At 41.0% G+C, this 25,445-nt stretch overlaps 2 protein-coding genes across 4 annotated transcripts in view; one reads left to right on the plus strand and one right to left on the minus strand.

The window, feature by feature from the left end:
• Slk (STE20 like kinase) overlaps nt 1-22,740 on the plus strand; it is a 56,151-nt gene extending 33,411 nt beyond the window's left edge. Inside the window, exons 11-19 of one of the 2 annotated variants that reach the window (XM_032892164.1) lie at nt 51-174; nt 3,694-3,873; nt 6,150-6,242; nt 12,557-12,686; nt 13,353-13,477; nt 14,224-14,412; nt 14,915-15,040; nt 16,157-16,270; nt 19,492-22,740. In XM_032892164.1, the coding sequence (XP_032748055.1) occupies nt 51-174; nt 3,694-3,873; nt 6,150-6,242; nt 12,557-12,686; nt 13,353-13,477; nt 14,224-14,412; nt 14,915-15,040; nt 16,157-16,270; nt 19,492-19,638 (1,228 nt within the window). In that variant the 3' untranslated portion in view covers nt 19,639-22,740. The remainder of the gene's footprint in view (nt 1-50; nt 175-3,693; nt 3,874-6,149; nt 6,243-12,556; nt 12,687-13,352; nt 13,478-14,223; nt 14,413-14,914; nt 15,041-16,156; nt 16,271-19,491) is intronic. The other variant, XM_032892163.1, reaches the window with a different exon arrangement.
• Nucleotides 22,741-24,351: 1,611 nt separating this feature from the next.
• Col17a1 (collagen type XVII alpha 1 chain) overlaps nt 24,352-25,445 on the minus strand; it is a 46,409-nt gene continuing 45,315 nt past the window's right edge. Inside the window, exon 53 of one of the 2 annotated variants that reach the window (XM_032892166.1) lies at nt 24,352-25,281. In XM_032892166.1, the coding sequence (XP_032748057.1) occupies nt 25,229-25,281 (53 nt within the window). In that variant the 3' untranslated portion in view covers nt 24,352-25,228. The remainder of the gene's footprint in view (nt 25,282-25,445) is intronic. The other variant, XM_032892165.1, reaches the window with a different exon arrangement.

Genomic DNA, 25,445 nt, shown 5'->3' on the forward strand with positions numbered 1-25,445 from the left:
AAACTGTTACTCCAAAGTACACTTTGCTTCTTTCTGTTACACCTTGTCAGGCGTCAGGAACTTCGAGAGCTAAGGCTTCTCCAGAAGGAAGAGCAGAAAGCCCAGCAGCAGCTCAACGGGAAATTGCAGCAGCAGCGCGAGCAGATCTTCAGGCGCTTTGAGCAGGAGATGCTGGTGAGGCCTTAGGTCCTGTGTGTGACGTCAGGGACTGAGACCACGTGCATTTGAGACCCTAGAGTAGCTGCAGACACTGATCTCTGAGGAGGAGGTTTCCCTGCTCTTGTAATGGATCACTCAGGCCTCTGTTTCTGAGGGGTTTTTTAGAAACACAGCTTCTTGAAAGGGATCTCCAATTCCTGTCTTCTCACTGATTCATGTAAGCCAAGTTTCATTTGAAATGTCATGAAAGTTAGTATTAGGAGCCTGGTAGACTGTTTACCAAGGTTTTAGAGAGCCCTGTTACAGAATGCCTCTTTCGGGTTCCAGTTTTGTCTTTCAGCTTATAATCTTAGGGTTTTGCTTTTTTTTTTTAAACTATTTTGAAATTAAAATATTATTACATAAATTCCCCTTTCCCTTTCTCCAACTCTTCCCCTTTAAATTCATGGTCTCAGACCTCTTTTTCCTTCCTTCTAGCATATGTGTATTCCTAAATGTACAACTGTAGCATGCCCAGTTTGTGTAATGTTGCTTATATGTTAAATGATTTCAGGGCTAACCACTGGTGTCACATCAGTTGGAGGGCTTGTCTCTGGGGAAGGCCATTTCTTCACTCTCAGCATTCCTTAGTCAACTGTAGTTCTTTGTTCATGGGTGTAGTGTTCCTGACCTTCCTGGGAGACTCAGTCTTATAGCAGATACCCTGTTCCTCTGTTTCCTATGGCTGTCTGCCCTCTCTTCCGTAGTGTCCCTGAGCCTTGAGTGCAGGAGTTGCGTGTGGATGGGTCGGCTGGGGCTGGCACCAGATGATCACTCGTTCTCCGCGTTTTAGTTAATGTCGTGGTCTGTCATGATTTTGTTTGTTTGTTGCTGTGGAGGGGTGAAGGCTAGTTGCCTGTAGGTATAAAAACAAACAGTGAAGTGCAGTCAGGGATCATGCTGGGTTTGTGAAGTGATGGCTGTAGGTCTCCCCCCAAACCTACAGCTCCAGGTAAGCTGGCTAGGTTTCCAGTACCAGGCATGTTGGTTACCACCGAGATATGAGTGCCATGTGGTTACCCTGCCGTGCTGGTTGGTGTAGTTCCTAAGCATCAGAGCTGGACACAAGCATCAGAGCTGGACACATAGGCAGGACACAAGCATCAGAGCTGGACACAAGCATCAGAGCTGGACACATAGGCAGGACACAACACTTGCACGGGATTTTCTGGTACCATGAAAGCTGCTCCATTTGGGAGGAGGCTTTCAGGTTAGATTCAGCCTGGGTCTTCTGGTCTGGTGTATGAAATGGGTGGTGTCTTCAGCAATAGGGATTTACCTTCAACTTCTAGGAGGCAGCCAGAGTCAGCTGCAGTGAGCTATAGCATTTTGGGAGTTTCTTGGACTCCCCTGACCAACAACTCATAAGGGGGCTTCTAATGCCTGGTTTTGGGGTTTTTGTGAGATAGTCTATGGCTTTTGGGGGGAAAAACATTGTCGGCCAAGGTGGGAAAATTTTATTTAGATTGTGTGTGTGTGTGTGTGTGTGTGTGTGTGTGTGTGTGTGTGTATGCGCACACACACACATATATAAACACATACATATATAGACTTAGATATATTATGTGTATAATTTAGGTAGATAGATAAAAAGATTTCTTATGACTTTTTCAGATGTTCTTACTATACCCTCCTTCCTCTTATGCATTAACCTTTGTCCCACTTCCCACTCCCACCACCACCCCATTTCTCCCATTTCCTCTTCAAATTACATTTACCCTGTTCCCTGCTACTCTCTTCTCTATTGTACTCACCTTCCCCCATGCTCCTTTGCTAGTTTTCTGGCTTCTGCTATTTTTCTGACTCTAGGTTATAGAGTAAAATGTGAAGATTTGAATTAAGAGCTATCGTGAAGGAGAATATATGATGTTTGTCTTTCTGGGACTGGATTAACTCAATGTAGTCCTTTCTATTTCCATCCATTTGCCTACAGATTTCATGGTTTCATTTTTCTTAACTTCTGCATAGTATTCCATAGTGTGTATGTATCATATTTTCACTATTCACTCCCCAGTTGAAGGACATTCAGAATGGTTCCGTTTCCTAGCTGTGGTGATTAGAGCAGCAGTAAGCATGGCTGAGCAAGTGTCTGTATTTAGTAGGATCTTTCAGGTAGGTAGCAAGTATCTGCCAGGTCCTTTGGGCATAAGCCAAAGAGTGGTCTGTTCAGTCATGTGGGAGATTTACTTTTCCTTTTCGAGGATTCTCTATGCTACTTTCCCTAGGAGCTGTAGCAGTTTGCAGTCTACCCACTCCCCCACTTCCCCTCCAGCATTTGCTGTCAGTTATCCCATTGGTCTTTTTGCCATTCTGATTGGGGTAAGATAAAAGTCTCAAGGACTTTTCTGATTTGTAATTTTCCCAATTGCTAGGGAGTGTGAACATTTATTGAACTATTTCTTAGCCATTTGTTTCTTCTTTTGAAAAGTCTCTGCTCAGGCCTCGGTTTCGAATGGGTTGTTGGTTGTTGCTCTTTGAATTTGAATTGTGTGTTCTGGATATTAATCCTGTCAGAGTCAGAGCTGGCAAGGACTCTCTTCCATTCTGTGCACCTCCTGTTCAGCTCACTGTTTCTTAGCTTTTCAGGAGCTTTTTAGTTTTATGAAATCCTATTTATCAATTGTTGGCCTTAATTCTTGGGCAAATAGAATTCTACTTAGAAAACCCTTTTCTATACCTTTATCATCTAGGAAACTGTCCAAGTTTTCTGGATTCTAAAGTTTTAAGGCAATCTAGCTCGAGCTGAGATTAGAACTTGTTTGTGGCTTTTCAGAAGTTACTTTCTTCCCGGGCTCGTACAGTTAGTCAGGCCCTCGCGGCCTCGTCACGCTGCTGTGCTGTGCACTTGTTGCGGAGACTCTGAGCGCTCACTGTGTTCGCAGTTGGGAAGGGAATTTAGGAATGTGGTACAGAATCTCAGTAAGGTTGGTTGAACATCTAGCTTGATGTATGTTAGAAGAAAAACATCATCTAGAATAATATGGAAGTTTAAATTATAATCCTTTGCAGTCTTGTGTTAAGTGTTGAGGACTGTGGTGTGTGGCATTGTTGATTTTGTGTTTGGTCACCACAACAGTGTCCTGAGAAAATAATGAGAGATATTCTCACCCAGAGCTTTCGTGGTCCTTTTATTCTGTTTTCCATAATTTTAGAAATTATGCCTTCCCTGCATAGATTTTTGCAAACTGTTTTGTTTTCAGTTTCTTTTATTTTTGAGAACTTCGTTTTGTCTTTATTTTGTGAGACAGTGTCTCAGTATATAGTGTTCATTCTTGTCTTTTCAGTGCTAGAACTGCAGACATGTGCTACCATGCCTGGCTTCAACTTCCTTCCTTCCTTCCTTCCTTCCTTCCTTCCCTCCTTCCCTCCTCTCTTCCTTTCTTCCTTCCCTTCCCTCTTGCGTACTTTGTAATAAGTTTTTCTATATTGAAGATTGTGCCATACTTGGATATTTGATGATTAGTTAGCATGCTAGCAGACTGCTTTGTTTTACAGAGTAAGAAGCGACAATATGACCAAGAAATTGAGAATCTAGAGAAGCAGCAGAAACAGACAATTGAACGACTAGAACAAGAACACACAAACCGCCTGAGAGACGAAGCTAAGCGCATCAAAGGAGAGCAGGAGAAGGAGCTGTCCAAGTTCCAGAATATGCTAAGAAACCGAAAGAAGGAGGTAAGGGTAGCTATTGTTGTTAACTACCACAGCCACTTTTTAAAATGCAAATCGCAGACTAAGGAATTAGGGATAATTGTGGGTGACTGAATAGTGCTCATTTATTTGTTCCTTTGTTCTGTCTTCCAAACAGTGATAGGCTGGCAGTTAATAAAGTCAGATATTATCCTCATTTTGCTGGCAAGAAAACGGGAATAAAAGAGGTTTCAGTGCCTGTTTTTGAACTAAGTCTTCAAATACAGTCCAAGCTGTATTTCATTCTGCCATCCCTTCTTTTTTTTTCTTTTTTCTTTTTTTTCCGGAGCTGGGGACTGAACCCAGGGCCTTGCGCTTGCTAGGCAAGTGGTCTACCACTGAGCTAAATCCCCAACCCCAACCATCCCTTCTTCTTATTAATGCGATATTTAGGGCCTTCTTTGGAAATACCTTTTCAAGAGAACTTAACTTCTTTGGTATTTACTGGTAGCAGCCAGAATTATTATTTACAATTTACTTGACATTTGAATTTTTTTTGATTAGGTTTATTGATTTTTTTTTAAGACATTTTGCCAAGCAAAACCTGAATAGCTTGATATTCAAAATAGCACCTCTTACTATACCTTTGGGGAAAAAAAAATTATGTGATTATAACAAGGTTTTGACTTTCCCGAGCTGCTTCCGTGTTGTTTTGTAGCTGGTTATCAGCTAGTAAAGAGGTTCCTAGATTAAAGTCAAATACATCCAAGCGATTGTCAGTGATAATTTTATGATTTGTTTTACATCTGCAGTGCAGGTGAGGGATTTACATTTTCAGTATATAAACAACCCCAGGGGAAAATAATTACGGTCAGATCTATTAGGGTTGAAAGAAAATATCTCAGCCAAACTAGGAAATACATTTTCACTTTTGTTTCATGTCTCAGTTACCAAGATTTTAGCATCTGACTTACACATTTAATTAAGAGGAAAACTGAACATCATATTATTAACTCCTGAGGATATATTCAGGTAGGACTGAGCATTAACAGCAAGTATCTGATGCTCTCCTTAGGACTGAGCATTAACAGCAAGTACCTGATGCTCTCCTCAGGGCACATGTACATGCTGCTGTGCAGCTTTATTCATTGTAGTTAGCATTTCTAAGAGGTTGTTTTATTGTTAGGTTTTATATAGAGTTGCTTCATGATAAAATCTTTGCTAATTTAAAAAAACCCTGGGTCATTTGAGAGGCTAATATTTGCATCACATTAAATTAAAAGACTTAATTCTAGATGAGTAGGTCTGTAGTTCTGTTACTATTTTGAATTTGGGGTGTTCTGTTTGAGATTGTGTTGTGTTTATATTGAATAATCTCATTGTGTATTTTTTCCTTATTGCTAAACTTCTTGCAATTTGGGAGTCTCTCGCTCTGATTGGTGATTTGGTTTCATGAGGAATTATTGTTGGGAACTTTAAGGACACTGTTGAATCAGAATCAGTCTCTTTCTTGGGTGCCGTGGCATGTGGTGATTTGGAGTCTGGGCTCTTTCTCTTGCGAACACGCGCTTGTTTTTCAGAGCTGGGCTCTGGAGCTTCTCCTGCGTGAAACTCACCTTTAGGCTTTTGATAAAGAAGAAGGAATTAAAAAATATGCTCCATTTTAAAATATATGGTTTAGTGTAACAAATCATAGTTTACTAAACTTTAAGATTCCTTATGTTACTGATTTTAAAGCTCACCAACTTGGCTTCAGTTTCCACCAAAGAGAATGTTATCCAATCCTACAAAAAGTTGTAAGCGATATGCATTTTGTCATACCATGTATGAATGGTATATTTTATGGAAAAATTGATTTTTCTCTTGTGCTTTTGAAGTCCCACTTGCTTCTTGACCCCTTTCCTACCCTTGCCATGAAGTGGAGCATTTAGTACTCTTCCTCTGTATTGTCAAGTCAGTTGTAAATTTGCACCTTATAAATGGCATTAGCTTTTCGTGTGCTTTGAGTCCTAAACGTATGGATAGGTGGGTTTGTAGTTTCTGAATCTGTCACCGTCCTCTCAGCTGTAAGCACTCTGTCACTGATTAATACGAGGGGACAGTCAGGCAGGGAGTAACCTTGCGTGCTGCTGTCTCTTTCTGCATGGAGATCAAGCATGCTCTGTGTTTCTGTTTTTCCCACCAACTCTCGCTTCTGCTAATGCATGCTGAAAGGAAGCTTTTTAACAGCTTTAACCTTGATCTGTAGCTTTCTGCTCACATACACGGCTTCTGTGGAGAAAGTATCATCTCCCCACCTCCTGCATGCTTATATACTATAGGTTATAAATGAAGTGGAGAAAGCACCCAAAGAGCTGAGAAAAGAGCTCATGAAGCGCAGGAAAGAGGAGCTTGCACAGAGCCAGCATGCTCAGGTAACAGCAGCAGCTTCATGCTACTAAAACCAGGAAGCAGCCTTTTCTCTTGGCTCAGCAAAGAGGATGAAAGAGGAGATTTTAACTGTAATTATTATTTAATGTCGAACTTTTCCCCATCTGTCGATACCTGGGATCGTTTTTTAAAGTATGTTTGTTGAATTTATACTTGGTGATCTTTAAATTGCTAATATGAAAGTAAGTGAAATGTTTAAGAAGTTGATTACAGATAAAAGAAATGAATGCATTAGGGTAATGGCTACTGTTTGCTGGTTTTATCATGATGGAAGCGCTTGTTTGTTTGTTTGTTTGTTTGTTTTCATGCATGTGAGAACACTGTGGCTGTCTGCAGACACACCAGGAGAGGGCACCAGATCCCATTACAGATGGTTGTGAGCCACCATGTGGTTGCTGGGAATTGAACCCAGGACCTCTGGAACATCAGTCAGTGCTCTTAACCGCTGAGTCATCTCTCCAGCCCAGCTTGTTTTTTAAGTAGTGGTTCCAGTGCTTGCTAGAAGACCTTTAGGAGAGAATTGGAGGGTAATATATAACCCCATGCTTAGAAAAAGAACGACTATTAGAAAACCATTTAGAATAAAAATAGTAAATTTTAATATTAAATGATAGATCAAACATTTGCTACTTTTTAAAAAGATCAATAACAATCAACTTTAACAACATTTTTAGTATATTTATTTTTGGTTTAAGAATCTAACAGTTAAGTGAACAGTTTTTTTTTTTTTTAACAAGAGGGACGAATTAACCAAATAAATGAATATTATAACAGAATTTCCATGTTACCTCAATATATTATTTTAATGTGGTTTTATGTGATAACAAATGATTTTTAAACTTTTGGACTTTATAGGACCCTAGAAAGAAACACATAAGTAACAAAACTCCATCAGGGACCATGGCATGCATAGACTGCTACTAAAGCCTAAATGACTGACTGTGTGCGTGCATGCAGTAAGGATATTTTAAAATTGTTTGCCTGTTGTCATTTCAGAGCTGATAATATTTTAATACTATGGAAAAAAGGGAACTATGATCTTAGAATTTACAATTTTAATAAACTCAGGGCAATATAGCTAATATTTTCCTAGCTATAAGCCATTGAGACACTTTGTCTTGTGGTGTGGGGTGACTAGTTGAGGGACACGGTAACAGACATAGGATTTGCTGTGTACAGAACACTTACTCTGATGCCGCAGTCTCATGGTGAGCATCACCCTGTCTTAGAGGTGAGGGAAGAAGCCCTGGAAGGTGGAAGATGACATGTTTGGAAGGTGACATGTTTGGAAGGTGACATGTTTGGCAATGGTAAACCATGATTCCCGCCCAGACAACCTCAGCTCCAGGATCATACAGTGGATCCCCACATAGCACGCAGGCTGCCTACTCTGCCCAGTCCATGTGCTTAGCCATCTGCTTTTGTGTTTATTGGGTGTTTTTATGAACAAAGTGAAAAGGGAGCTGGCTACACAGATACTTGTGCTTAGTTTAGATTTCAAGCTAGATAAGAGCAATATAGTTTTGCCTGAAAAAGGACAAAGCAGATGGTTTTAGTTCCATAAGTATATCATACGAATACGAATTTATTGTTGAGTGAAATTGAGTGATCCTATACTTTAATTTTAGTTCACCTTCTTAAATGACTTTACATGTTTTGGGGGCTGGTTTATGTTTTCCTACGAAAGATAAAACAATTGGTATATTCTTTCTGTAAATTTAGTGTTTAGAATGTAGCATTTCAAATGTATTTATTTCTTTGATAAATTTATTAAAATATGAAGCTGGTAATTTTGCAGTCTGTTTTAGATTTTGTTAGAGTTCTTAAGTCATGGCTGTGTAGCCGTGGGGTTGGTACGTATTTGACATCTAGTCCACAGGCTTTCACACTGTCTTCAGAGGACCTTTTACTCAAAGGCAAGGGCTGCAGGGCTCAGGGGGCAGCTTCCGTGTGCCTGAAAGAGAAGGATTTTTTCTTTCCTTGTCCCATTCTTCCCCCCCCCTTTCTTCTCTTTTCTTCTTCTCTCCTTTGTTTCTTTTTTTTTCTATTTCACTTGTTTGTGTTTTTTTCAGAGGATAACATTGAGTTGCTGTTGTAGGCTCACGGGCCTAAGCAGGTTCTATACCCACTCAGGTTGGCTTGCAGGCCTAAGAACACCACTTTTAACCTGACTTATAAGCTGTCTGTCTGTCTACCAATCATTTATCTATTATTATTATCTTTTAAAAGGGAAGTCTACTGATTTACAAATGGGTAGCACATTAGAGTTTGACTGAGTTCTCATCTTTTTATTCTAGAGATGGGAAATAGGTTCTCTGTTGTTAATTGACCTGACGTAGGTCTAAAAGCCAGCATTTGTACAGTTATTCTTTCCATTTACACAAAGCCATTCAGATACCTACCTGTATTCTCACCTGGGAGGTGCATTGTATTCTGATCCACAGGGTGTTGCTCAGGTCATGATTCAGTCTTTTCAGTTGTCATCTTGTGCAGTGTTCAACGCCCAAATGCAGGACGTAAGTCCGCGTGCTGTGGGAGGTGCCTTCTCTTACCTGTGCTTTCTTTGACTCACATGTGCCTTGCCTTATTAACTTCATTGACTGACATGTGGAGCACTGACTGTGCATGCCAGGAATAACAGCAGAGTCTGGCAGACTTGTGTTAACAGTGATGCTGGTTTCCTATCTGTTCTCACTGGCACCATCTTCACGGAGGCTGGAGGATGTCCTTCGTCCAGATGCAGAATGTGGGCACAGAAGACTGGCGATCTGCTGCAGGCCAGTGGTCCATGCATCAGTGCAGAGCTGGATGGAGAACGCTTGCGTGGAGGGCTCTGTTTCTCTGCCTTCCCACCACAGATTTTTAACTTGAAATTGTCATGATTTTTAAGAAAAGTAAAGTATCTTCCTGGTAGAATTTTATAAACTTTGCACATGTGAGGAATCGAATGCTGTGCTTAGATCTTTATCTTTGTGTGAAGTGACATTTTGATTATGTATATAATTTAGATGTCTTAATTATGGATATGGTCAGAAAAGCCAAGGTAAAAGTAGTGATTTTACTCCTGTGTGTCCATTTATTCAAATTCTCAATAATAATAAATATTGTACTGTTATAATTACTGTAGTTTGAAATTAAGTCTGAAATTTCAAACTGTATTCTTTCTCACAGTTGCCATAGGAAAGGCTAGCCAATATAACGTGATAATTTTTGTTTGCGATGTTTGGTATGTATAACTGGAGTAGATAGAATACAGCTTGATTTCAGCCATTTCTGTTTTCCTCATTCCCAAATTAGATTTCAGAAAGTAATTGGCAGATACTTTTTAAATCAAGAAATTATGATTTATAATTTCTTTTCTGATCATTACCATTTCTGAGTAAATTTGTTGAGTAAGTGATTAAATTTCATACAAATAGTTTAATTTGTCATAATCTTTTTCTGATAGTTTTTAGGTACAAAGCTGTAGTTTTAATACAGTTGGTTAACTGATATAAAATTACTTATGAGATCTTGAGCTTGTACTTTTAAAGGCCATTGACTTCATTGTTAGGCCATTGTTAGAAATGGCTTTGGCTTTCTTAGTGTGGGTTCTTTTGTTTTTGGTTCTTCTTACTTCTACTGATTAAGCCCATATGTATTTTTAAAGACAAATGTTTTAGAATGGGTAATTTCTCTTAGTTCCTATTTCTAAGAGCAATTTCTAGTTACAAATTGTACTACAAATGTATTTTGAAGTTGATAGGTTTAGTGAATGGGCAGTAATACTAAATTTGGATACATTTATTTGAAGTAAAGAAGTCTATTAATTTCTGTCTGGGGTCTTTTTAAGGTATTTCTTTGGCTTTTAAAAATTTATTAAAAGATTTGTGTAGTGTCTGACCTGCATTGTCTGCCTGCTCAGTCAGCTGTGAGTCCACTTGGTTCCTTGCTACCTCTGGTCAGGAAGCACTCAAGGCGCTTCAGCAGTGCTACCTTGCAGGACTTGTTGGTCCTCATTCTGTCTTGGGGGCAGCATGGGACCTGTTCTGAGGTCCCTGAGCCCTTCGTCCCCAGCTTTGACTTCCCTGTGGTTAGTTTTGAGCCTTCAAAAGTTTGCTGCTTGGGCTGAGAGATGGCTTACTAGTTAGAGCCTTGCTGCTCTAAGAGCATCCGGGCTTTGTTGCCTAGTCCCCAAGTGACAGCTCACAATCACCTGTAACTCCAGATCTAGAGGATCCAAATGTCTCTACTGATCTCCATGGGTCCCAAGCATGCACATTGTGCATGTGTGTACTTGGAGGCCAAACACACATACACGCAAAGTGAATAAACAAATAAAAAGTCTTTAATGTGGCTCTGCCATAAGAGACTAATGATTCAAGGTTATTGGCACTTGGGACCAATAGCTTGGTGCACTTTGAAGGCTTTTTAAAAAAATTTTAATTACATTGTACCTGACACAGGGCCTGGCATGTACTGAGTCAACCTGTACCTAGCACTGCCCAGCATGCACTAAATACCTCAAGAAAGTTCTCTTTGAACTGAACTCCCACCTTGTGTAATCCTGAGTATAGCAGCATGGCCACCAACTGTGCAGAGAAGCTGACATGCACTTATATATAGGGTGGCCTTTGCTCACAGTTGACATGCACTTGGTAGGGTGGCCTTTGCTTACCTTTTTGTTGGCACATGTTTATTGCATGGGTCTGTGGTTCTGAGTCTAATGTAAAGTTGACATATATATTAGTTAAGCTGTTGATGCAGATATTTTAAAAATCTATTATAAATAGATATAAATCTTAACCAATGATCTCTTACCAATGATAAAAATCTTAACCAGAAGGAACTCCTTCCTGTACCTCGAGGTTAGACGTTTACTGAGCAGGTTTGCATGTTGACATCTGCATCAGAGGTTGAAAGAAACAGTATTTTAATACAAACAATTGCTCTAGGAAAAGGAGGAGCTTGAGTAGCTCTGTTGTTTGTTATAGCTGCTTGTAGGCAGCATGCAGATCTCACATCTCTTTAATAAAGTCCAAAAGACTTTATTCTAGACGATTACATAAATAGAAGCTTTTAGGCTGTGAGCTAATTGCGTTTTATAGAGACACTTCACTTGTCTGTCTTCTACTGTGTGTTTAGATTCAGAATAAAACATACATGACACTCCAGATGAACTGGCGGTAATATTTGCAACTCCACATCACTCCCTCACAGCAGCCTGAAATGACCAACTCGAGGCAGTGCCATCGGCTAGCTCTTGGAGGAGCTTTGCCAGCCTGTGCGCCTTGAGGATCAGGCAGGCAGTGATCCAGAGTGACAAAGGATAGCTCTGAAACAGAGCTGGGGCTTGACTGTTTCCTGGATACATGAGAGAAAAGGTTTACGGATTAAGTATTGTTCAGTCCTAAAATGTAAACCCACATTTTTATTTGTGCACCCTCTTCACTAACACCATCTTCTATTGTTGCCAAAGGGGCTCAGGTCCAGACTTATTTTTTTAAAAAAACGCATAAATGTGGCAAATGGTAGGCATTCAGTAAGTATATTTAAGTGAATGAGTGAGTCTCAAAATGTTTTGGTAGAATTCCTTTATAAGGAATTCCTTCATAAGGTGTCTCTTACTCCTACCACTATGTTATGTCTCTCCAGCCATGCATTGATTCTCACTAGGTCTTCAACCCATTCCTTTTAGGCACAGGTTATGGGTGATAAGCACTGTCCTCTTCTGTTAGTGCGGGTGTGGGACTTCTTCCTTGTTTTATTTCTTAGAAAAATAGGGTTTGACTGTGGTCTGTGTTTCTTCATTGCTTCTATTCTTAAGGAATTTCTTATTCTTGCCCTAGTTATGCTGCAGTATAGCAAACATTCAGCTTTAGAAGCTGTCATTTTGATATTTTCCCAAAGCTGTTAATGGAATAGAGCATTTTAATTGAATGGGATGTATATTTTTATTTGTATCATTTTTAATAGTGAATTTAGAATGTTGTACACTTTAGTACTTTCTAGATGAGTGTTGGATAACTAATACATTTGTGTTGACTCTCTATAATATAATTTTGTGATTTTTATTTTAAATCCCACCAGCTTTATGAACTTCACTTAGAAATCTTGTAAGGAGATATATATATTTCAGTGCCAGAGTACTTGCCTGACATGCACAAGGCCTGGGTCTCCATTATCTGTCTTCAAACGAGAAGAAAGAACCATCACTAACCACTAATATATAGATAACCAAATACATAACTAATACATTGATAATTGAATGCTTAATTCAGTAGCTCTGTATTAACAGATGGTTAACCATGTCTATTAGGAACAAGAATTTGTTCAGAAGCAACAGCAAGAGTTAGACGGCGCTCTGAAAAAGATCATCCAGCAGCAGAAGGCAGAGTTGGCCAATATTGAGAGAGAGTGCTTGAATAACAAGCAGCAGCTCCTGAGAGGTATGTGGGAGCCCACGGACGCACAAGACAGGGCCTCAGCAACACGCAAAGGCTGCACTGCTTATGTTGTACGCAAGAAGGCCTCATGAGATACAGTGGAAGTCTCCTCAAGTGCATTCTTAAAACCGACTGGGATGTAGCTCTGTGGCAGCAGGTGGACTTAGTGTATGCATGGTGCCCTGGACTTGAGGGCCTGGCTCATCTCAGCACCTCAGACGTGAACTCCCTCCCTCCTTCCCTCCAAACAAACAGACAAAAAGCAACCACCCAACCAAAAACACTTCCTTCTAGATAAGCTAGAAATCTATTTGAATAATTTTATATAGTCACTATGCCTTCTAATTACTGGTGTGTGTGTGTGTGTGTGTGTGTGTGTGTGTGTGTGTGTGTAAAATGAGGAGATGATAGGATGGAATTTTAAGACCTTATTCCTCCTAACAGATTAGTTTTTAAGGTAGGATTTTGGCATTCTTGGTAGAACATTCTTAGTTTAGGACATTAAAATAAAAAGTGATAATAAATGCTATTTTATATTGGTAATATTTTCTTTATACCTTAGAATATCAATTTGTATGTATGTTAGTATATATAAAATACTTTAAATACTAAAATGAAGAGTGTTAGTTAAAAGAACCAAGTGACATTTTGAAAACTACTTCCTTGTAGCCCGAGAAGCTGCAATTTGGGAGCTTGAAGAACGACATTTACAAGAAAAGCACCAGCTGCTTAAACAGCAACTTAAAGATCAGTATTTCATACAGAGACATCAGCTGCTTAAACGCCACGAGAAGGTGAACGAAAGGGAACTTCTTTTGCTTCTTCACGCATTTTACTTTAAAATTATTTCATTGCGAAGTTTATTTTCTTAGAGGATGGATTCTTGACTTTATTCCTGTCTTTTACCCTAAATTTCATTGAGTTTTGAGTAATTGATTATGCTTTATTTGGATAACTTTTTTGTTGATTATACAATAGTTTAAAGATCTTATGAATTGTAATCTTCATTGTATATCTCCCTCCCTGATTCCAGTTGTAATTCAAGTATCTTAATAACATGTTATCTTAGTTAGGGTTTTACTGCTGTGAACAGACACCATAACTAAGGCAACTCTTATAAAGATCAACATTTAATTGGGGCTGTCTTACAAGTTCAGAGGTTACAGTTCTATCTCTTGTTCCAAAGGTAGCTAGGAGAAGACTGACTTCCAGGTAGCTTGGATGAGGCTCTTAAGGGCCCATGCCACAGTGACACGCCTCCTCCAACAAGGCCACACCTACTCCAGCAGCCTCCTAATAGTGCCACTCCCTGGCCAAGCATATTCACACCACCACACGTTTTTCCTGAAATCTGGAAAGTTTTACTGTAACACTACTGTCATCCAATAACTTTTCTTATAAATTATTTTTGCCTAGTATTTTGTTGCTCATTATGCAGTGAGGGAGGGTGACAGTAACAAATGCTGTCTTAGAACATGCATGCAGGTTCTGAGAGTTAAGTTATAGTTGCACTGTTTACATCTGCTTAAATCCTTCTCAGGAAACAGAACAAATGCAGCGTTACAATCAACGACTTATTGAAGAATTGAAAAACAGACAGACTCAGGAACGAGCTAGACTGCCCAAGATTCAGAGAAGTGAAGCCAAGACACGAATGGCCATGTTTAAAAAAAGTTTGAGGATTAACTCAACAGCTACACCAGACCAGGATCGTGAAAAAATTAAACAGGTATTTGAACAGATTATTTTCCTTTTGAGGGTTTAGCACATTTGAATGACCTTTAAAAGTACCTCATAATTGGGTTTGGACATTTGGTCTCAGCTTAGGACTGTTACTTTAACTTTCTGGGATGGGCAGGGTGCATGCTATGTACCAACTAGTCTTCCCACTCAGGACCGCAGAGGGCAAAGCGTGCTCTCTCGTGACAGGTCTCAGAGCATGGGGGTGAGATAACTTGAATAGCTTTTGCAGTCAGAAACATGTCTGCCCCGTGATACTTGCCCAGCCATAGATGACCTTCTGCCACTGGAAGTCATTAAGCAGTTGGAACACAGAGGCTTGAAGTCAGAAGGCTGTCCCTCTGCCTTTACCTGTCATACCGGCTGCAGGCTATGTTACAGGGTAGTGTCCCAGCTTCGTGGTCAGTATCTCAGGCTTTGTTAGTTGTCACTCTGGAGTGTGCAGATCATGCTGCTTCCTAACTGAACTGTTTTGTGTGTCTTATTTATAGTTTGCTGCACAGGAAGAAAAGAGACAGAAAAATGAGAGAATGGCTCAGCATCAAAAACACGAGAGTCAGATGCGGGACCTTCAGTTGCAATGTGAAGCCAACGTCCGAGAGCTGCACCAGCTGCAGGTCAGCTCGGGAGCCCGGCAGCAGGATGTGCAGGGGCTGGGCGCCCTTGGGGCTAACTGAGGGCTACTGTGGGGAAGATAACTCAAGTTCCAATACGCTGGTTATGTAAGGGCTAGAATCAAAAGCTTGGACTGCCTGTGTAGACTCACGAGGAGAGCTGTGCAGTGCTGTAGACCCTTGTTTTTATTCATATGACCAAGATGAATGTCAACGATGGAGCTAAAGTAAAACCTGAGAAATAGTTTTTGAACCTGTCGTTAAATATGCCTTCTAGTATTAGTGATGGCATGTCTAAGATTCTGAATTTATTCTTTCCCATTTAAAAGCATATGACTGGCTTTTTTGTTTTTGTTTTTGTGAACAAAGTAAACATGTGGAACATGTCTTTGTTCAGTAGTAATGTAGTGGTTTAGACTTAGAGAGGACGGCGTTCAGAGTTCATACTGTGTGCATACATAGTCCATGTAGTGAGTGCCGGCAATGCCTACACTTCCAGAGAGAAGGAGGTCACTTTGATACTCTGTATATTGGTTAATTTACTGGAGTAGAATGAATATAATTCAAAAATTTTTTACCAACTAGAAAGCAAAGGCCTAATGTATTTCTACTTAAGTCATTTTTATATGTTATAATAACAACTTTATATGATATTTAGTATTTTTGCAAAAAGATATAAAAGTTTCAAAAAACAGTGAAGGTATTTATACACTTATATATGAGTACATTGCAGCTGTCTTCAGAAACAGCAGAAGAGGGCATCGGATCCTACCACAGATGGTTGTGAGCCACCACGTGGTTGCTGGGATTTGAACTCAGGACCTCTGGAAGAGCAGTCGGTGCTCTTAACCACTGAGCCATCTCTCCAGCACTATTTATACACTTATAAGATAGACTGTTTCATTACTTTTGGCACATTGTTTTTAAAGGAGAATTTGAACTTCCATAATAGCGTGATGTTTAGCAAATAATTTGCTATTTTGAAAGAAAATTGTATCTGTTAAAAAGTACTCCCAGCCCTTGGGAGGCAGAGGCAGGCTATACAGAGAAACCCCTTCTCAGGGAGAAAAAACTGCTTCAGTGATCTCAAAAAAAATTTAATATCAACTTTATTTTCAGAATGAAAAATGCCACCTGTTGGTTGAACATGAGACTCAGAAACTGAAGGAGTTAGATGAGGAGCACAGCCAAGAGCTCAAGGAGTGGAGAGAGAAGCTGAGGCCCAGGAAGAAGGTAACGTGGAAGCCGTGCTTACGCTGCTGTGTGTCCATGCATTGCTGTCTGTTGCTGGTTCTTTACTTCTCTGTCTGTCTCAGGCTCATGACAGGGATGGATAGAGATGCAAAGGCGGTACCCTGTCTCCAAGCTCAGGGCCTCATGAGCAGTGAGTGCAAACTGGGGTCATTGTGGAGGGGTAGGTAAACAGGATGCAGGGGAGCAGCGCTTGTGAGCACAGGAGGGTGCAGAAATCTGTGAGGAGGCTAGAGAGGTAGAAGCTGGGTGAGGTATGGAGCATGAATGAGAACTGAGGCAGGTGGGTGGGCTGGAAGGGAATGGGACCAGTGGAGAAAATAGAACGAGCACAAATACTATCACATGTTGAAAATTACAAGTGTTCTCCTGGCTGGCAGTACAGGGTCTAGGGCATTAGGGAGGGGACCGCAGAGACTGCAGTCTGCAGGTGTCAGCTGGAGCCACAGGAGCACGGTCCTTGAACTAAATTTAAGATGTGAAACAGAAGAATGGCCAGTTTCCCCTTTCCCTCAATTCCCCTTGTTTGTAGGGAACCCCGCTGCTGGCCTGATTGCACTGGTTAACCACTGTGTCTCGCTGTCACTCTACAGTGCACATCTTTGTGACATGAGCCTTGTAGCCTGGTGTACATCTCAGTGACTCTTTACTTGTAAACACGTGCTTAGTTTTCACTGTGTGCCCGAGATCCTGTAAAGGTGTCAGACTTTGTTTTAAGCACACTTCAAAGGTGACATAGGTTGTGCAGGAGACATCTTTTTTTTTTTTTTTTTTTTAAAGATTCATTTATTATATATAAGTACACTATAGCTGTCTTCAGATATACCAGAAGAGGGCATTGGATCTCTTTAAATATGGTTGTGAGCCACCATGTGGTTTGCTGGGATTTGAACTCATGACCTCTGGAAGAGCAGTCAGTGCTCTTAACCACTGAGCCATCTCTCCAGCCCCAGGAGATATCTTTAAACTTTTAAAAATTAGTATGTACTGAGGGAGGGCATAAAATCACAAAGCCATGTAGGTATGACTTCTCACCGCTTATTCTGTATAATTTTGACACTTAATATTTATTTTAATATTAATTAAATTGAATTTAATTAATTTAGGCTCAATTTTCCCTATTTGTATGAGGACAATACTGTCTCCTCATCAAGGTTATTAAAGAAATTAAGTTCTGGGGATGTGGCTCAGTGGGGTGCTTGCCTGCTATGTGCTCAGCGTTCAGACATGTACTACTTAGTAAGTAGAGGTAAGAGGCTCAGAGGTTCAAGGTCATCCTTAGTTACTCAGTGAATTCAAGGTTAGCCTGTGCTTATGACACCAAGTCTTCAAAAGGAGATGGGAAACCAGTTGAAGGAGTGATGTGTATAGCAGAGTCTCAGGACTTGAGGCCACAGGGGTTTATATTGCTACCTCTCTTCTTTGGTGCTATTATTATTACCATTTTGAGCCAGGGTTTGCTTGTGTCCCATGCTGGCCTCAGACATTCAGTTCTCCTGCCTTAGGCTTGGCAGTACTGAGATGCAGGTATGCCCAAGGCACCCAGCCCATTGGTTTTTGTTATCAGTGTGAACTTCACCCTCTCATTTTGTAGTCTTCTAGATGCCCTGTCTTCCTCGTCTCATTCCTGCTGTGTATGAGGTCCTTATCATTTGATTTCCACCTCAACTTTCCGTGTCATGGCATATTTATTTGGTTTTCTGGATTATATTCTTTGCCACCAGGTTTGTTTCTCTACTGTTGTAGTCCATGAGAATATAGACCCCTTTGAGACGGAGTTTGTCTCTGCTCACTGATCTGACCCTTGCTTAGAGTCCTTGGCACACCTGTTTACATCTGATGGGCGAGCGTAAACCCAGCAGATACCAGTTGAGCTCAGTATTCATCTCACCCCCCCTCCCTCCTGAGGCCTTAGCAACAGGAAGTGTGCTTTCCACATCCTCTCTCATGAGTGACTTCCAGATTAGAAACCCAGCTCACACAGGTTAGAAATCTGCGGCACTCAGCATTCAACAAGGTGTTAACTGTGATTCCTTTCCAATCATACTCTCTTCTGCTGCTGCTCAGCCGTGTCCTCACGGGTGTCACCCTTAGTTTCTCTCCTTATTCTTATTTGCCTGGTGTCACCAGAGTATTTCTCCTCATGAGCCACTGAAGGGGGTTGCTACTCTTCAGTGAGACAGTGCACTGTAAGCTTTCTCACTCTGTGTGCTGTGGCACGGGCAGACTGTTCTTCCTACAGCTTCTGTGTTTGTGTCATGGCTCCGGCTTGTCTCGTCTGGAATACATTCTCTGTCCTGCCTCAGTTCTAACCATTGCTTCATGGCTAAGCTTATGCTCTACGTCTACTGGGGAACCTTTTTGTACTTTGTTTCAGCCTAAATAATAGCACTTTTCCTTTAAATGACTGATTTGTAGTTACTGATACCATTCATTCATTCACTATAACAAAATACTAGAAGATGAAAGCTTGAGAAGTCCGTGTCTAGAGTTCCAGCATGGCCATGTTTTGGTGAGGGCCACCTTCTTCTTCAGAGAAGAACTTTCTGCTTCCCCCTTAAAAGAATAGTAATCCCGTTTAGAGGGCTCTGCTCTTGTGACCTCATCACCACTCAAACCGTCTGTATTGTGGGGATGTAAGATGAATTTAGTTTAGATCTTAGGTTTATGTGGCTTGTAGTTCAGTGTGGAAGAAAGACATGCGTGTCCGTAACTGACACATAGGCAGGCCACACTTACTAAAAGGCTTGCTCCCAGGCTGCGAGCTTAGTGTGATTCTCACGTGCGTGCCAAAAAGGTAAGTTAGCTAGGGCCCCTCTTCTGTAGCAGAGAACCGGCCAGTGTTGAACCCAGAGCTGTTGCAAAGTATGTGAACTTAAGTATTGAATAAAATGTTTTGGGCTAGAAGTTTGTTTTTGTTTCTGTTTTCATTTTGGTTATTTTAAGGTTAAAAAGTTATGCATTCGTATCTAGGTGTGGGTTTGTGCATGTGAGTTGAGGTGCCTATGGAGACCATCAGATCTCTGGAGCTGGAGTTACAGGCAATTGTGAGCCACACAGTGTGGGCACTAGGAGCTGAACTGGTCCTCGCAAGAGACACTGAGCCACGTCTCCAGACCTTGGCAGTGGTCTAAGCTTGGTTGTCAGGATAAATCTGTGTACGATGTGAAACAGTGCATAATTGTCTGTCTTTCCCTCTTAAGACACTGGAGGAAGAGTTTGCCAGGAAACTTCAGGAACAGGAAGTGTTCTTTAAAATGACCGGGGAGTCCGAATGTCTCAACCCCTCAGCGCAGAGCCGGATCTCCAAATTCTACCCTATTCCCACCTTACATTCCACTGGGTCATAGCGGCAGCAGTGTCCTCATCTGGATTTGCCTTCTGAGTGCGTCATTGTGTTCTCCTCTTCTCCCACGTGTGTGACTACAAAGACAATCGCCTGCTTCATCTTGGTTTTTAGAATTTCTTTCTTGGATTTTATTGTTAAACAAAGATGAAGGGCAAACGAACTAAGATAGATGCTAGGCCACGCTGCAGCGTAGATCTGCAGTGAATCCCTAAGGTGATTCTGTGTATCGACCTTAGATACCGTATTCTTTAACACTCTTAGTGAAAACTGCCAGAGACATAATGTTTAAAGTTATTTGGAAAACATATCTGTTACATCACTAAGTATTAAAAAATATTGTTTTATCTGATTTCTCAATGATGCTAAATTCTATAGATAGGATTCTGCTGTAGAATTGGAATAATTTTCTTTGGTAAACCAACTCTTATTTTAAAAAAGCCATGAGTTACAGAAATACATTATTGATTGAGTACATAGATATATTTTTATCACTAAACAGAATCAAAATCTTTTAAAAGAGAAAAGTTATTTCAGTAATTTGTCACAAACATTAGCCTGTGTGGATAGGAGCTAATTATTAAGGTGCTAATTTTATTAAGATAGTGCCTAAAACACTAAATTTTAAATATATGTAAATGGGGTTTTCCTTTTGGTCAATAGGAACAAAGTACCCTTCTCACTGAGCATCACTTCTCAATAGAAACTTACATCCTAAAACAAAGGGAAGATGGAAGGATTGGCTTTAAAATGTGAGTCGACTGAGCCTGTAGCTCAGCGAGTTCTGTCTATCACTGGGAGCTCAGATGGCACTGTGCCACAGTCACAGCTGCAGTTCTGAGGCTGGTCTTAGGGGACATGTTTGTCCACAAAGGATTTGCGTTCATATCAGGCAAACACACACCCAAAGTGACCCTGGGTCATTCCCAGTGAGGTTAGTCAAGCGCATTGTGGTTTTAGTTTGTCTCTGTTTAAATTAACTGCTTTGAGTAGGAAAAGTCTGAAGTCTTTATCATGTGGTAGCTGGTCATGTGACTGTTGAGGAAATGCTCACGCTAAATTCCTTTAGAAGTTCAGAGTCTCAGCCCCATGTCAGGTCAACAGTGTTATAAACAGCGCCTTTGTGAACGCTGCTCACTGCCTGCCATTGGCAACCTGTTCTCTTCTAAGAGTGCTGGGTACCAAATTGTTACCAGTGTTTATATTTCGAGGTTGGTGAAAAGTAGAAGTCTCAGTGTAATGTGGGAACAGCAGTCCACGTAAGAAACTGTAGATGTCTGTAGTACTTTCTTGCAGTTCATTTGAAACTTTGGATGCTGAGCTTTATCTGGTTTAGATGGTTAAAAAATGCATGTGTAATTTTAATTTTATAATTATTTTGACAAGCATAATTTTTCTGGACAACCTTGTAGGTGGTAGCCTTAACTTTTAGCCAACTTTGTTTTTTTATATAAATATATATACATATTATATATATAATGTATGGTTGTAAATTCATACACTTATCACATGAATATGTTACTATATACAGAACTCTTAATGCTTTATTTTCAGATGCTGGGTTGAAACTGTTTGAAAGCCTTTAAATATATATCTTTATAAAGTAATATTTAGGATGATGATGGAAATTGTTTATATTGTTATGATAAAAGATGGTATTATGTTGCCCAGTGTGTTTAATGAGTTATTTGAGGAGGAGAGGGGAGGCAGGCTCTCAGACCACTTTCTCCTTTAAGTTTTACAGATCAGCTCCCCAGTCAGTGGGTTTTCTTTCCGTTGCATTCAGGTAATCCAGACATGATTTGATCTGAGCGTCTCCCCTTCCTGTTCTTGACATTCAAAGTATTGTATCTGGGAGGGAGGGCAAAGGGTGTCTCCCTGCTCCTGCTTGGAGTTTTCTTTCAAACATGGCGGCTGCCTTCCTGTGTGTGCAGGGACTGTTAGTGGAGCACACTCATCTCAGCACTTCAGGTTATGTGTAGGACGTGTTTGTAACAGAACATGCTGTTTCCAAGCAAACTTGCCTACTCCTTCTAAGGCCTTACCCCAAGTAGATAATGGTGATTGTTCTCTCCTGCATGAAGTACAGGTGGGGAGGGGCCAAGGGGCAGAGGCATCTGTTCATACGGTGAGTCTATTCCTGTTTAGGTCGCTTGGTTGCTGTGGCAGAATGTGCCATGCAGAGCATAAAGGGAATTGTCAACAGTCACCTCCCCATTCCCTGCATGCTGTGGACACACCTCATCCCTCCCCACCTCTGCAGGTCCAGCTCCTAGAGCTCGTACAGGGTTTCCTCCCTAACCCTGTCGAGGCTCAGGCCGTGGGCTGCTCCATCAGCTGTTGTATTAGGTGGAGTCGTATCCAGCTCTTCCTTACCTTTTCTGTGTGAGGAGGAAGTTGGGAGTGTTTCTAGGTTGCTGACGATACTGGAAGCTTCTCCCATGTCAGGACACAGTGAGTGAGAACAGTAGGAAGCAGAACCAGAGCTACCTCTAAGCAGTGTTTTCTCAAGCACGCGCTCTCAGGCTCAGGAGACCCTCGTGGAGGCTCTCTGATTTCTTGAGCATCAGCAAGTCTCAGAAGTGATTGTTTTTTGTATTCTTCCCGCTCCCTCACACCTTCATACTTTCCCCATCCTACACTGTGCTTATTAAATGACAAAGACTCTTCTAAGAAGCCAAATTTGGCCAAGTTAATAGCTAAAAACATTGCAGAATAGAACACCTAGAGCTGCTGTGGAAGAAGGGGCCTCAGCTCTCTGACCCTTCTGGTCCTCCCTGGAGACGATCATGCAGGATGCGGGGTGGTGATTTTTAATGCTTCTCGTAAGACAGGCCACAGTTGATGCCTCTGCTGTCCTGTTCTTTGGCTGACATGGTTTTAATAATGCTTTAAAATTTCTGCTACAAAGCTTGGAGTAAAGTGTTTTACCAGTTTCAAATGTTGGCTGCAGCTTAAAAAATGTGATTCTTTGCAGTATAATAAGTTCACAAGCTAAGTTTTCAAAGAGAATTTTGTTTCACAGTATGCTTCTTGTCTATTTGGGATCAGAAACATGCCTTTTCAATCATGGGATTGTTAAACAATAAAATTATTTCTTAATCTATTTTTGGGAATCATTTTTTTTTAATTAAAAATCTTAAAAATGAATTGTCCTGCCTGAGACACTTTGAAGCTTTTTTTTTTTTTTCCCCTTTTGGTTCTAGCTATATTATTAAGCTTTTCTTTTTCCCAATCTTCTGGCCTTCCATGTTTATTACTGATGTTGTCTGTATATATTTTATATATATATATATATACATATTCTCTGTCTCTCTCCCTCTCCCTCTCCCATTACCGACAAACGTAAATTTTGCTTTGCTGGTAAGTACCTTCCAACCTGTAAACTCCTCCTTTGGGAGATGTTAAAAATGTTTATGTTGGCATGCAAATGAGTATGTGCTTTTATCTCCTTTTCTTCTCACTGGGGTAGATTATTTGTTTCAAATGGATGAAAAATCACATGCTAAAATCCCCTCTTGTCACTGCCATCAATATGGGCTGTACCACTCAGTAGACGCCGCTGGCTGCGTGGTTTGTCCTGGGTGCAGCTTGGCTGGAGGAGCTCTTGATGTCACTCTCTGGTCTCAGAGGGATCTGTGCTATTGAGCTCGTTCCAATCACTCCCCACTCTCCCAGTGAAACGAAAGATGCTCAGACCCACTGCTCTCCCGCCGAACACATGGCTTATGTCTGTTGTCCTCTTTGGATTTTGTCTGGAGAAGGTAGCACAGTTGGACTTTCCTTCCATTTCTTCCGGGTGCACAACTCTACAAAGACCTTTAGATGATGTCTTTGTAATGTCTAACTACAAGGGAACATTTCCCAGGCCTGATTAATCAAGGTAGGAATCATGAATAAGTAATACTTGAGCTCCAAAGTAAAAAGTACTGTCTCATAGGGTTTTCATTATGAAATTGATAAATTCTTTAAAAGTTAAAAGATGCATTTATTATTAAACACAGTGGGTTCTCTTCCCCATGGGTGGGTAAAGCAAGTTATCTGAAATTGTGAAGTCCATATGAATTCGTTTGCAAATATTCTCATGTTGGTCCCCCTGGGCGGCCATCGGGATAGTCTAGCCAAAAGACCACGCAGCATTCTCATGCTTGGCTCATGTATTGGTGCCGCTCGCAGCCGCTTGTGGGAGTGGACCTAAATTGTGCGTTTCCTCTAGGATGGCACGTAGGGGCCTCAGGAGAGAACATAGGAAAGTAAGTCCAGACTTGGAAGAGCAGAGGTGTGGAAGTGGGTTTCCGTTCATCCATGCTTAGCTAATTACTCAGCAATTGAGAGTCACGGCTTGTAACAGACTGCCGTGCTGAGTGTACTTCTGACTTTACTGTGCATTTTCTTGAGGCATTTTATGCATGTGTATTTTCCTTAGACAGACATCTTCATCTATATATTTGGCTTCCACTCATACATTCATTGCAGAGAAGCTTGCTAATGTGTTGAGATTTCAAGGAACTTAGAGACAACAAAGTGCTGTGTCTGGTGTGTTCGGTTGAGGAGGTAACTTTCAGAATCCTGCCTTCAGAGACCCCGGTGATAAAATGCTAAAGGCTGGGCCAAAACTACAACCAATCATCTTGTCCATTTGTGATAAACAGGGTTAGAAGCATACCTATTTAACCCAGATTCTTTTTCTAAACTTTCTCACATGATTAAACGTACATTAAAAAAGAAAAAAAAACCTTTTAATTGAAAATTTTACAATTGAAATGATTTTTCATCTTACAGATCACATACAAGTGGTTTTAGACAGTGAAAAGTGCTTAAAACCCACCGTACCCCGGCTTTTATGCCATTTCCTAGTGCAGAATGGGAGTGTGGAAGCCATGTTTCCCCAGTGTCAAGAATTCTATACTCTCTTTTCTTCCTTGCCCACTGTCCCTCTTGTCCTGTCTGCTGTGGTCTAGTGTGGTGTCATAATTGTTACTTCTGGCATGTACCTGTGGACACGGGCCACAGCTACAACCAGTCAAACCGTGTAAGCCCATGGGAAGGTGATCAGTGTCCGTACCATGATAACTGAAATGTCGCCGCCTCTGAGGAAGCGACCTTCCGAGTTTCTTTAGCTGCAAGAGCCACCTCTGTGACTGGAGAATGCAGAGCGGACAGGGGAGGAAGGGGCTGACAGCAGCCTTTGTAACTTACCCAACCCATTATGCGTCACCCACAAAGGTCCCCATCCCCATTTTCCATTTTCTGGGCTTAATTTTTAGGCAAAGCTCCAAGATCCCACAGCCAGCATTTCAGTAACTGGCTTCTGAGGCCTGGCAGGGGCCTGAGCTAAATGCTGAAGAAGCCAGGGAGCTCAGATCTATATAGCAGAGAAGCTAAGTCTCATATTAAACACTGCAGCTATTCCGCAGGTCCACCCAATCAATGGAGCTGTTTCTGATTGTGTGTCTTTGAGTTTTCTGTATGTATATATTTCATTCAGACTAAAACACGTGTTGCTGGGTGACTTGGTCTCAGCAGGATGGTGACCCTTAGACATAGGTGCCCAAGAACTGGTCCAGGAACTTGGTGGCTCTGCCCGGTACAGCTTATGGCTTGATGGCAATACTTCTCTTCCTCCTCCCAGTATAGACTTGGTCACCTGAAAGTCCAGAGATGAGTAGGGTTAAATACCTCGTGACCTATGACCTTGCCCCCTTCAAGATATCTTGCTATTTTGTTACCAGGTTCTTTCTCACACTGCAGCAGCTCTGGTCTTCCCTTTTCCTCAGCTATGCAACACCATTTTCTGCATTAGTTTTTGCT

Source organism: Rattus rattus, chromosome 2, assembly GCF_011064425.1.
Source record: "Rattus rattus isolate New Zealand chromosome 2, Rrattus_CSIRO_v1, whole genome shotgun sequence".
Lineage (NCBI taxonomy): Eukaryota > Metazoa > Chordata > Mammalia > Rodentia > Muridae > Rattus > Rattus rattus.